Raw genomic sequence first — 13,855 nt, 5'->3', positions numbered from 1 at the left:
TATGGTGATATATTATGTTACAAGGAAATGCATTGATATTGTATGCTAATATCATATCTAACTGTGGAAGAATAACATACCTGAGGAGGGGAGGAATGGGATAGGAGGGATGGGAGGAAACTTGTTAAACATGCAAGATTGATGGCTGGTATGTATTTAATACAATATTAGCTCATGAGAGGATGTTAATACAGATGTCAAATCACCAGTTGTATGTTCATCAGTTCTCTTTTGTTGTCAATAATAAAAATATTGAAAATGCAAATAGAAGGGTGGGGTGGGGATAAAATGTTAAAAGTTTGATGACGGATAGTATCATTTTGTATTTACTGAGTACATTTTCATATTTGACTACCTGTATATTCATATTGTTGAATGTGTTTCTTTTGAATTGTCATCAATAAAAATGTTGAACTATAAAATCATTTTTTGTGCTTTAAATAGCTCTTTTTGTTTTTGTAATGGCCACTGCTGCTCAACAAGAGAAGCGGCAGTGGCCGGAAATGGCAATCTGTGTTGGGTGGCTGGGCCTGGGTGGCGACCTCGGGGGGGGGGGGGGCAGTGGCTGCGGCGACCTCGGGGGGGGGGGGGAGGGGTGAACGGCGAACTGGGAGGGTGTGTCGTGTCTGGGAGGCGGGTTGAGAGGGAGGCGGCGACTGTTTTGCTTCCTTGTGTATGCTGGCGAGCTGGGAGGGTGTATCGTGTGTGTGGGAGGGGGGTTGTGAGTGAGGTGGCAAGTGGTTTGCAGGTGGGTGGATGTTGTGTCTATTTTCTTTTTGTGGGAGGGGCCTTGTTGGCGAGCTGGGAGGTTGTGTCGAATCTGTGGGAGGGGGGGTTGTGGCTGAGGTGGGTTTAGAGACAGGTGGCCAGTGGCTTGCAGGGGTGTGGTAGCTGTTCCGGTAGCGTTGGGGGTGTAGCGTAAGGTTTCAGGGGTGGTTTTCGCCGGCAACAGTAGCGGTAGTGGTGAGGTTGTGGGCGTGTGTCTCTGATGGGGGGGGGGGGGGGGGGTTACCCAGCAGTACCGGTTTTGTTGATGGCTGTTGTCTGTCTGCAATGGTTAAGTTCCGTGTGAGAATCTGTTTCTGGGCACACGGTGCTGCTGTCGTGCGGTTGGTCAGTGCTGCTTGTGACGTACCTGGAAGCTCGCTGACGTCAAATTCAGGAGATGGATACAGCCTTACAGAGAGCAGGAATGCTAAAGGCTTCACTTTCTCGGCTTCAGAACGTTGGATGTGCTTTTTATTATATACGATATGTTTATCTTTATAACTAAGGTAACTTGGATTTATCAACTTTTAATGTGAGCCACAAAGAACCCAAACTTTTTTTGGGATAATTGTGGGATACAAATGTCATAAAGAAATAAAATAGGGTTAAAACTCTTCAGCCTGACGTGCCAGCTGAAAACGCCCGATCCGCTAAGTTACGCCCCCTGTGACGTAATGTTACCGTCGCACGGAGGATCGCAATCGCAACTTTTAAGGAGGACAAGATTGGTAAGGAAATAGGAGGATCCCGGGAGAATAATCCTCAGCGTTAAATACATCAGCTGTCTTCTTCTAAAAACATTTATTTTGGAGGATATATATGTAAAATGTCCATACGTAAACGACTGAGCAAAGAAAACATTTAACTTTTAAAGGTTTTTAAATCGAATCCAGCAGGATCCCGAGGATCCCGCTGTATCCGTCTTTTACCTTACTAACAGGCACAGAAAGAAGGTATTTCCCAGAGTGTACACACAAAGGACAGCAGCAGGCGCTTCAGGGGAAAATGTAGGATTTAAACACTAGCGTCCCTAATTCGCGAATTGTTTTTCTAATCAGTAAACTACTCTTCCATTCCATTCTCGTTGTCTGCCTCAGCTTTCCCCCACCGCCCAAATCATATTTCTTCAATGATTATGCGCACGCCCTCCCCTTTTTATAGAATACCCCAGCCCCTCTCACCCTTTTCCTTCTTCTCAGCCTCGGACACGGGCTCGAAGCCGAAATGAGTCTCTACGCGTTGCCTATCCGTATGTTGGAATCGCGTGAACCAGCGCATTGCGGTAATACCACATAATCGGCGGCACAAGCCAACAACACACCGCCTGTTCGCTACTACAGCCATCTTTCTTTCACCATGAGGAATAGAAAGAATAGCGGAAGTGACGCACGGCACCATACATTCATATTCGCTAACTCAAGGTGTTATATTGAGAACAAGAGACGACACAAGCGGCTAAGCTATCTAGCCTATCAAGTGTTGAAGCAAGTAGGGGGAGATTGTTGGCAGAAGGCGGAGATTGCTAGAAATAAGGACTGCCTATGCGTGGTCCGTCTGTAAAAAGTCAAAAGTTTTTCATGTTGACTAGGCACTACTAGGCAGTACCTTAAAAGGTGGAGGACAAAAGATTTTATTTATTTATTTGTTTTAAAGCCAAAAATAGAATTCAGTAACATCCAAAATGTATTAATTAACATTACAATTGCGTTTACATTTGAATAATAACTGAGAAATTTTTGTTATCAAATTGTGTTAGGAAGCTTGACATGGTTAACTTCTGCTGAATATTACTACTACTACTATTAAACATTTCTATAGCGCTACTAGACTTACGCAGCGCTGTACAAATTAACATGAAAAGACAGTCCCTGCTCAACAGAGCTTACAATCTAAATTGGACAAACAGACAGCTAGGGGTGGGGAAATTGCAGTGGTAGGGGTGATAAGTGAGGGTGTTGAGTAAGAGAGTCATGGTTAGGAGTCGAAAGCAGTAACCAGCAAATAGTTTTAAGGCTAGATTTTGTTTGCTGAACTCATGCTGACTCAATTCTCCTCCACCAGATTAGTCCCTCCTTAGTTAATTTTAAACAAGAAGCTAATAAATTATTTATTCTGGTCTTGCAACAAGTACATCCCATCAGCTATGCATCACCATTCAGCTCCATCTGTTCTTCTGCTGCTTTCCCTTAGCCAACATTATTCCTGGGACTCATCTATATAGAGAGATAAAGATTACCGCCTTCCCCCTCCCCCAAACAAAAAAACTTTTACAACCAAACAGACTTGAAGAATAAATAAATATATATCACAGAACTGGAAAATGTTGGCACATTCAGACTGACTCTGGACTTCAGCATGAAGGTAGCTCTGCCCTCATTATTCAATCTCTGTTTTTTAAATAGTAGTACTAATCAAGAGGTCACGTGATTGCTATGGTCAGGAGCAGTAGCAGCTGAGACTAGCTCCAGAGAACGCCCTCTTAATCAGCTCATATTTGGCATACTGGACTGCAATTTCCCCCCCCCCCCCGATTAGTTTGGGAAGAGAAGAAGAAAGAGCGAACATTATCTTAAGAAGGAAGATTGAGATTATGGCTTTGAAACTGCCACGTAAAGAGCAAGAAAAGCAGAAGGGGATAGAACCTAAAATGGTGGACACCCACGTGACCGCGAGTCCTCAGAGGTCTGAGATGTGGACGGCGGACTTGGTGGCGGAGATAAAAACGGCATTCGAGGAGGCGTTGGACTCTAGATTGCAGCAGCTCATAGATAAAACAGAAGAGGCACATGAGAAACTCAATAATATCTGCTTGGAATTAGATGCTGGCCTCCACAGAACGTCCACACTGGAAACGCAGGTGCGGTCTCTGGCGGAAGAGACGGAGGGCCTGAAAAAGCAGGTGCTCGAGCTAGAAAGTAAGCTTGACAATTTAGAAAATTGCTCACACCGCAATAACTTACGTCTGGTTGGATTACCTGAATCTGCTGGTGGGACGGATCTGGTAACATTCTTGGAGTCATGGCTGCCTGCGACGCTGCAGTTGGAAGATTGCATGACACATTTTCATACTGAGAGAGCCCACAGACTAGGCCCCAAAAATGGGGTGAGAGAGAGACCCAGAGTGGTGATTTTCAGAATTTTTAACTATTTGCATAAGCAACTGAACCTCTGCACAATTTGAGAAGGGGTGACACTGTAGCACCAAAATACTAAGGTACTGTGTTTTCAAGACTATTCATTGCAAGTACAGTAACAGAGGATGCACCGGCATGCACTTTGCTGGTTGCGCGCCATATGCGCTTTGCACTATTGTACCCAGCAAAACGTATGAGAACCAAACACATCCTATATAAGAAAACGCACCTCCAACATTCTGAAGCTAACTGCATGGCTGAGGCATTCCTGCTCTCTCTATCCATCTCCTGAATTGACATCACGTACTTCCAGGTTCGTCACAAGCAGAAATGACCAACCACACAAGGTTTCTCGGCTTCAGAATGCTGGAGGTGCATTCTATTAAATAGGATTGGTCAGTTCCTTGAAGCACAGCCACAGCTCAGCATCCTGCACAGTAACACTCAGACACCAGAGAGAGAGTGGGGGGGGCCTGACACCAGAGGGGGGGGGAGGTATCTGTCACACACACACACTCTTTCTCACACACACACACTCTTTCTCACACACACACTCTCTCTCACAGTCAATGCAGTGCCGTAGCGAGGGCTAATGGCACCCGGGGCGGGTCACCGCTGCGCACCCCCCCCCCCCCCCGGGTGCAGCACGGTGCAACCCCCCCTCTGCGGCGCACCCCCCCCCCGGAGCACAACCCCCCCCCCCCCCGGACCGCATTGTTACCTGCGGGAGAGCCGATCCGCCCCGAGTGCACGTCACTCGGAGCTGCGTCGGCCCCGCTGGTTCCCTGCTCTCTCAGGAAACCAGCGGGGCCGGCACCCCCCGAGCGCGTGCACCCGGGGCAGACCGCCCCTCCCGCCCCCCCCTTCCTAAGCCACTGAGTCAATGTCTTTCTCTCTCTCACACACTGTCTCTCACACACTCTATGTCTCACACTGTATCACATTCACTCTCTATGTGTCACACAGTCACTCGCACACTCTCTTGGTCTCATACACGCAGTCTCACAGAGAATCTGTGCCTCACACACACTCTCTCTCGCACACACTGTATCTGTGTGAAACACTCTCTCTCTCACACTGTGTCTCACATATGCACTTGCACACACTCTCATTCTCACACACACACTCTCTCTCTCACAGACACACTCGCACCCAGACTCACTCTCTCACACACACACACATTCACTTTCTCTCGCACGCACAGTCACTCTCACATACACTCTCTCAAACATACACATTCCGAGGAAAACCTTGCTAGCACCCGTTTCATTTGTGTCAGAAACGGGCCTTTTTTACTAGTTTATTTACTAAAGCTGGAGAAGCTATTGATTTTTTTACCTCCTCGTCTGAGTCTGTATCCTGAACCCTTGAACTACAGGGTCCAGGGATGGCTGATGGAATTACAATTGAAGATGAGGCAGATGAAAACAGCTTCTATAGAATGACTCAGGATAAATAAGCTGCAGAAGAATCCTCAGAAGGACCTTGGCTGGTATACAGTACGTGGCTGTCTGCCCACATTGAGTTTCTTTTTCATAGGAAGATTGCTTCATTGGCTCAATGCATCCAGGAAAGCTGTTTCACCAAGGAGGTGGACCATGTCTTCTCGGGTTGTATGGTTGTGCAGCAAGTGTGGTGAAAGACAACACCTTGGCTGGAGGAGTTGAATTCCGATGAGACACTGTGATGTATGTTTCTCTGTCCTATGCTGGAAGTTGTGGGATGGTGTGCTATATCAAGGAGGCCTTGTGGAGTGTGAGACCTTGATAAGGGGGGTCACAATTGCTGTTAGCCTTAAACCATGTTCAAGCTCTTTTCTTATAGGAAAAATTCTCAGCCTGCACGATGGGTCCATTGACTGGGATTCTGACCCTGACAAGAAAAACTGCAGTTGCAGTGAGGTCTTTTCTTAGGGGCACAATTCTCAGTGTGCACCATGGAACCATTGGCTGAGACCCTGACGGGGGGGTGGGGGGGAGGTGCAGTTGTGGTAAGCCCTAAGACCCACACTGAGCTCTTTTCTTAGAGGCAAAATTCTCAGCATGCACCAAGGGACCATTGGCTGGGATCCTGACCCTGACAAGGGGGGGGGGGGGGATGCATTTGCGGTTAGCCCTAAGACCCCCATTACATAATTGACACAAGGCTGGGATCTTAAGGGTCAACATGTGAGGATTGGTCACAGTCAAGACTATGGGAGAGCTACACTTGTACTGTGGTAAAGTTCTGTCTGGAATACCATAAGAGTAACTCACCAGTGGAAGCTCAGACTGTGTTCTCTTGAGGTAAAGTAAACAAACTATGCCTTAATAGGTGTTCTCAACCCAGTTTTCAGGATATTCATTGCTTCCAAAGAAAAAAAGGAACTACAAAAACTATTTTCTTATTCAACTTTATTTACTAGAAAGATATTATAGAATAATCCTCCCAATCTTAAATCTCACGCAGCTCCTCCTTGCTGCTTATAATTCTATCACATACACTCATACTCATGCAACCTAATCATTCACACTCCACTACTGTTAAAATGTGTCTCACTCACTGTTCTGAAGGATTGATATGGCCTCCTATAAGAGTGGAAAAGATGTTTTCATCTGCATGGTTCAGACAATATATATACTCATCTAATTGTTCTTTCCTCCCACTCCAAATTAGCAGAACATCATCTATATATCTTTTCCAGTAAATGATGGACTAACTATACACACTCCTAGCGCAGGCCCCCTTTTACCACATCTTAGTAAAAGGATCCCTTGGTGTCTGCAGTTACACCAGCAATAGACAAAAAGTGGCAAGGGCACACTTACTTTACTGGATTCTGTATGATGCACATGTAAGTAGCAGCCCAACTCCTTCCCCCATCCTCTGCTCCTGTGTATGCCCCCTTGCATTTAGGCAAATGCCACTTAGGCGCATCCTTATAGAATAAGACTTACAGGGAATATATACATTTTCCCCTAAATTCTATAAATGGCACTCAAAATTGTGTGCACAATTTACTTGAATAACAAGCCAATTAGCATTTATTTATTTATTGCATTTGTATCCCACATTTTCCCACCTCTTTGCAGGCTCAATGTGGCTTACAATGTGTTGTTATTAGTAGATAGTAGATTAGGAGATGACAGTTAATCTATATAAATAAAATCCCCCCTCAGACGTTCTGAAGCTCACGCCATCTGTCCTGAACTCCTGTCCTCCTGGTAGGCTAGGCTATTCGGATTACTCACCCTCAGTCTCAGCCACGCCCATCTGGGCCGTAGGCCACGCCCCATCTGCATATAAAAAGCACCCTCAACGTTCTAAAGCACACTCTGAGGCTTCAACAGTTCCTATGTTCGAAGCTCTGTAACCATTTTTAAGCACACTATATCTCTGCCCCGCCCTGACCTATCAGAGAAGGGAGGAGTGTCACAGCTGCACCGCTCTGACCTATCAAAGGGAACTGAAACAGGAAAAGGGAGGAGCGTCACACCGAATGACGGACCTATCAGAGGGAAGTCAAATAGAAGAAGGGAGGAGCGTCAGAGGCCAAGGGGACGGCCGTATCTACGTCAGTGTTGCCAGGTGGGCGGTTTTACCGCCCAATTGGGCGGTTTTCCGCGACCCGCCGCGGGAAATTTTTGCCCGCGGCGGGTTGCGGTTTTTTGGGCTCCTTTTGGCTTCGGGGCGGTTTTTTCGCCGGCTTTTGCGGTTTTTTCGCCGGCTTTTTTCGGCCGCGGTGGGCGGGGTTAATGACGTTTCTGGGCGGGGTTAGTGACGGGGGAGGCGGGGTTAGTGACGGGGAGGCGGGGCCGATGACGGCGGGGGCGGGGTTGATGACGGCGGGGGCGGGGGTGATGACGCGGGGGCGGGGGTGTCAGGGGCGGGGTTTGAGTTTGGGCGGGTTTTGGGCTGGATTTTGGGCTCCTTTAGGCTGGAAAAAAATTTTCCACCTGGCAACCCTGATCTACGTCTCATAGGTTTCCTTGCTTTCTTTTCAGTGTATTGCAGCTGCAGCCACTTACGTAAGTCTAGCAAGCCAGTCAGCTACTGAATACAGAAAGCAAAAGATAGCATGTGGGAACTTGCTCCATTTTGTTCTCTGGAAAGCAGTGATTATTATACAAATGGTCTTGCTTTCATTATTTTGGTAGGGGCTGCCTTCATGACTGTCCACAGTCCCCCCCAGTCCTTACACCTGACAGGGGGGACAGGGAAGGACACTCACTGTCTCACATAAGCACTCGCACACACTCATTCTCACATACACCCACGCTCTCTCACAGACACACTCACACCCACTCTCTGTCACACACACACACTTGCACATTCTCACTCTCACACAGTCACTCTCACAGACACTCTCTCAAACATACACACTCCGCGCAAAACCTTGCTAGCGCCCGTTTCATTTCAGCCAGAAACGGGCCTTTTTTACTAGTATTATATAAGGAGGAGCATAATCGAAATTGAAACAAGTAAAATAAGTAGAAAACATTGCTGATAGTAGGTAGGGTGGAGATGTCATAGAAAGTAGCGATCGAAATTCAAAACAAGTAGTTATAAACGAACAGTGTTGCTATTAGGTAAGGTTGCGATGAATTACATTTATGGTTGCTCCTCTTCTTGGTATGCCTTGTTGAATAGGTGGGCCTTCAGGGATTTGCGAAAGTTAGTTAGTTCATAAGTGTTTTTTTAACTGCGCGGCAATGCGTTCCATAATTGTGTGCTCAGGTAAGAAAAGTTAGATGCATGCATTAGTTTGTATTTTAGGCCTTTACAACTGTGAAAGTGTAGATTTAGGAATGTGCGGGATGACCTTTTAGCGTTCCTGGGTGGTAGGTCTACCAGATCTGACGTGTATGCTGGGGCATTTCCGTGGATGATTTTATGAACTAGAGAACATATCTTGAACGTGATGTGTTCTTTAAGTGGAAGCCAGTGTAATCTCTCCCTTAGGGGCTTCGCACTTTCATATTTTGTTTTTCCGTATATGAGTCTAGCTGCAGTATTCTGGGCAGTTTGTAGTCTCTTGATGATTTGTTCTTTACAGCCAGCATAAAGTGCATTGCAGTAGTCTAAGTGACTGAGCACTAGTGATTGTACCAGGTTGCGAAAGATGGTCCTTGGGAAGAAAGGTCTTATCCTTTTTAGTTTCCACATTGAATAAAATATATTTTTGGTTGTATTTTTCACATGACTTTCAAGTGTGAGATGTCGATCAATGGTAACTCCAAGAATTTTCAATGTGTCCGATACGGGAAGGGATAATTTTGGTGTGTTTATGGTGGTGAATTTGTTCGTGTTATGTTGTGAGGTGAGTATAAGGCATTGCGTTTTTTTCTGCATTTTCAGCTGAAATGCATCCGCCTATGAATGCATGATATGGAAGCCTTGATTGATGTCGTTGGTAATTTCCATCAAATCTTGTTTAAACAGGATATAGATCATTACGTCGTCTGTGTAGATGTAAGGATTGAGGTTTTGATTGGATAATAATTTTGCCAAGGGTGTCATCAATAATTAGATGCTAACAAGCAATTATTGGTGTTAATTGGTATCAATTTAGATTTACACATGCATCTTACTAAGCGCTATTCTACAAAGATGTGCATGCAAAGTTTTAAGCGTGCAACTGAAAAGCAGGTGTGGCCATGGGAAAGTGCACACAGTATTATAGAGTTTGGGGGATCCATGTCTAATTTAGGCACAAGGATTTATACCAGGTTTCAGTTAGTGTAAATCTTCAGGCCTAAAAGTTGGACACAGGTCCTGGCGCCATGCACAATTCTATAAATGGTGCCCAATTCGGAGTGCCATTTATAGACTAGCGCTTAGTGCGCATTTAGTCCCTAATGTATATGTGCGCTCATGCAAGAGTCAGTGTCAGTATTATGTACATTTACATACCTCATGCACTTATCAATGTAAGCGACCCATTATAGAAGTTTCTCCTATATTTTTTGTACTATATAATGCATAAATATATCAAGTATGTTCTAGTATGTGTATTAAGGGGGTATGTTTATTAAAATGCATTAAGCATTTACCACAGGTTTTAACTCATGCTAACTGTTAGTATGGGCCTGCATTATTAGCTACAGCACAGAAGTGTTTACCATAGGTTGGGGTGTAGTCAGGGCACCTCTCAAGAGGGGGTGTTAAGTACAGCCACATTACTAGCTGTTCCTTCATTCCCCTCAGCCTCCCATGACCCAAGCCCCTCTGACAGGAAGTTCTCCTGATTAAATACCACCCCGAGAGTAACCTCTTGATCCAAAACCCTTGTACAGTACTCCCCAAGAATAGACAAGCCCATAGGAACTCCACAGCCACCACATCTGCACCCTCCCACCATCCTCTCAACTCCACCTGAAACTCACCAGGGGGTCACTCTGGTAGTCTAATGGTCTGGGATGGGAGCGGTCCTCCTCTGCTCCCACCCCAGAGCCACTGGGGTTAAAAATGGCACGTATGAACCTTGGCCTTGAGGTACTATCACTAAGGATCAGTCTGCTAAATAAAAACTCATTAAAATTGTACTTAAATTATAGTAAAACAGTTATTGCCTAATATAATACTTTTGAGTAAAAAGTAAAAGTACCATAACTGTAATTAATGCAAGTATTGTTAATGTTTTTATCCCACCAACTTTATTGCTGTACAGTTCAGTCCACTTCGCTTTTAGTAAACTACATTTTTTTAAAAATTACTGTCGTTCATTTGAGTGTGCTTGTGAGGCATTAATCCAGCACAGCTAAAAAGAGCCAGTTGAGGTAGTGTATCTAGATTTTCAGAAAGTTTTTGACAAAGTTCCTAACGAGAGATTAATGAGAAAATTAAAGAGTCATGGGATAGGAGGCAATGTTCTTTTCTGGATTAGGAATTGGTTATTGGACAGAAAACAGAGGGTAGAGTTAAATGGCCATTTTTCTCAATGGAGGAGGGTGAATAGTAGAGTGCTACAGGGATCTGTACTGGGACTGGTGCTATATAACATACTTACAAATGATCTGGAAATTGGAACAACTAAATGTTCTGAAAATCAGAATGACAAGTGAGGTGATTAAATATGCAAATGACAAAAAACTATTCAAAGTTGTTAAAAAACACATGTGGACTGTGAAAATTTGCAGGAAGGCCTTAGGAAACTGTAAGACTTGGCATCCAAATGGCAGATGAAATTTAATGTGGACAAATGCAAAGTGGTGGACATTGGGAAGAATAATCCGAATCATAGTTACCTGATGCTGATCTCTGTTGCTAAGAGATCAAGCCAGGGAGCTGTCATTTTTTTCTGCTAGTATCTGGACCCTGAAGCAGCGTTGTGCTAAAAGGCAGTAGTGAAACGCTGGCCAACATCGGTCCTGGGATTTCCTGGCTGTTGAGCTAAAGAAGAGCCGGCAGGAAAGACGACTTCTGTTGAGCTAAGTACATATAAGTACATAAGTAATGCCATACTGGGAAAAGACCAAAGGTCAATCGAGCCTAGCATCCTGTCCCTGACAGCGGCCAATCTAGGTCAAGGGCACCTGGCAAGCTACCCAAACATACAAACATTTTATACAAGTTATTCCCGAAATTGTGGATTTTTCCCAAGTCCATTTAGTAGCGGTCTATGGACTTGTCCTTTAGGAAACCATCCAACCCCTTTTTAAACTCTGCCAAGCTAACCGCCTTCACTATGTTCTCCTGCAACTAATTCCAGAGTTTAATTACACGTTGGGGGTAGAAAAATTTTCTCCGATTTGTTTTAAATTTACTACACTGTAGTTTCATCGAATGCCCCCTAGTCCTAGTATTTTTGGAAAGCGTGAACAGACGCTTCACATCCGCCTGTTCCACTCCACTCATTATTTTATATACCTCTATCGTGTCTCCTCTCAGCCGTCTCTTCTCCAAGCTAAAAAGCCCTAGCCTCCTTAGTTTTTCTTCATAGGGAAGTCATCCCATTCCTGCTATCATTTTTGTCACCCTTCACTTCACCTTTTCCAGTTCTACTATATCTTTCTTGAGATGCGGCGACCAGAATTGGTTTATTTTCAAGCCACGCATTATTTGGCAAATTTTGATTGACAGGAAGCATTAACAAGCAATAGAAGTTGCCTTTGGTGCCAGAAGATTTATGGAATGTATGACATTTTGAGGTATGGGAAGGTTTTTTTGCCTGAGGAATAGATCCTGTTTTGACCGAAAGAATAGGTCAAGTGGATCAAATGTAGCTCTGTAGACGAGTTAGTCAAGAGCTCCTTGAGGCTTTTTCCTCCCATCTACCTTTTATAATGTTCAGCTTTCAGTTTTCTCTGATGATTAGAGGTGGGGAAAATGAGTTGTGAGTATTCGAGTGAATTTTTGTCTCCACTGCCACACAATTTTTTATTTAGAGAATTCTACTAACTTTTGCTGTAGTAGTAAATAATAGTAATAAAACATATTAACTGCATTTTTATAATATACCTCTGCATTCTTCAAAACATAAGGATCAAGTTCCCACAAACCATCTACGCACAGGTAAAAAAAAAGTGTTACAAATGCTCCCAGGTTTCAACCTAATACATGTTAAGTGTGCAGTGGTGTAGCGGGGCGGTTCGCCGTTGCACCCCACCCCCCGTGTGCAGCACGATGACACCCCCCTTGGCGCATCGACACCCCCCTCCCCCCGACCAGCTCCTGCACCCTACCTTTAAAAAGAATGTCAGAATCTGAAGTGAGGCGCAGCCCCTCGTGCCTGCCCTGCACGTAAAAGAAATGTGGACCGTCGGGCCTTCTCTCGCTCAGTCCCACCCTTGCGGAAATAGGAAGTTGCGTCAGCGGAGGGCGGGACAGATAGAGCGAGGGAAGGCCCAACGGTCCACATTTCTTTTACGTACAGGGCAGGCGCGAGGGGCTGCGCTTTGCCTCGGCTTCCAATATTCTTTTTAAAGGTAGGGTGCAGGAGCTGGTCAGGGGGGGGGTGTCGATGCGCCGAGGGGGGGAGCTGGCAGGGAGCACCCCCCCTCGAGCTGACACCCAGGGCGGACCGCCCCTCCCACCCCCCTTGCTAAGCCACTGTAAGTGTGGGATATGAATATCATAAATAAGTAAATAGGAACTCTGAATGTTAAGCACCTGATTCTGACCACTGATTAAGATTTATAACAAACTAGTAAAACATGCCTGTTTCTGGAGGAAATGAAACGGGCGCTAGCAAGGTTTTCCTCCCGAATCCCCCCTCCCTACCCACCCCTTCGGCGTTGTGAAGCCACTGACCACCATTGCTCCGCACCTCGTCAACGCACGCCACCTTCATCCACTGACGCCATTGCTCCGCCCTCGATCTTTGACGCCATTGCTCCGCCCTTGATGTCATCACGTTTGATGCGAGGGCAGGGCCCAGACACAGTGATTTCGGTGGCTTCACCACCACGAACCCTTTGAACCCGAAGGAAGTGCCTGCAGGAAGTGACACTGACGTCAGTGTCCTCAGAACGTTGAGGGTGAGTTTTATTATATAGGATGACTACCTATGAAAAGTTATCCCGTTTTTATGTTTCCTTTGTGTACATCAGTATGATGCACAAGCTGGCATGTTTGAAAATATATGTGAGATTAAATAAAAATGCTACCAACAATAAAGAACGAAAACGTAGAAGCAGCAGCTCATAGGTTTGCTTGCTTTGTTTTGAGTATAGGGGGATGACGGCTGCGCAGGGAAGGGAAAACTCTGACAGACCTAATTGGTTTCAGAGTTTTGACGTAACTTCACCTCCTGTCTATTAAACCTTGGGTCAGAAGCAAGTCCAGGACAACCCCACATCTCCAGTGTGGAACTGGGTAACTTGGCATCTCTGCCTTTATTGGTCAAACTAGATAAACAATACAAGTCTATCTGATGTCATTTACTATATTAAAACTCCCGCCATTCCCGACCCAGAGAACTACAAATCCCATTACCCTTGCCCTGGTGCTGGCACTTAGACTCCAGCTCCCAC

The 13,855-nt window shown here is 45.3% G+C and overlaps 1 protein-coding gene across 2 annotated transcripts in view; it reads right to left on the bottom strand.

Moving 5' to 3' along the window:
- COQ5 (coenzyme Q5, methyltransferase) overlaps window positions 1–2,123 on the bottom strand; it is an 80,852-nt gene extending 78,729 nt beyond the window's left edge. For both annotated transcript variants that reach the window (XM_030217732.1, XM_030217733.1), the window contains exon 1: window positions 1,950–2,123. In XM_030217732.1, coding sequence (XP_030073592.1) covers window positions 1,950–2,112 — 163 coding nt within the window. In that variant the 5' untranslated portion in view covers window positions 2,113–2,123. The remainder of the gene's footprint in view (window positions 1–1,949) is intronic.
- Window positions 2,124–13,855: the final 11,732 nt, after the last annotated feature.

This window comes from Microcaecilia unicolor, chromosome 11 (assembly GCF_901765095.1).
Source record: "Microcaecilia unicolor chromosome 11, aMicUni1.1, whole genome shotgun sequence".
NCBI classification, from domain to species: domain Eukaryota; kingdom Metazoa; phylum Chordata; class Amphibia; order Gymnophiona; family Siphonopidae; genus Microcaecilia; species Microcaecilia unicolor.
Note: the sequence above shows the minus strand (reverse complement) of the source record. Positions and strands in the feature narration are given on the sequence as shown.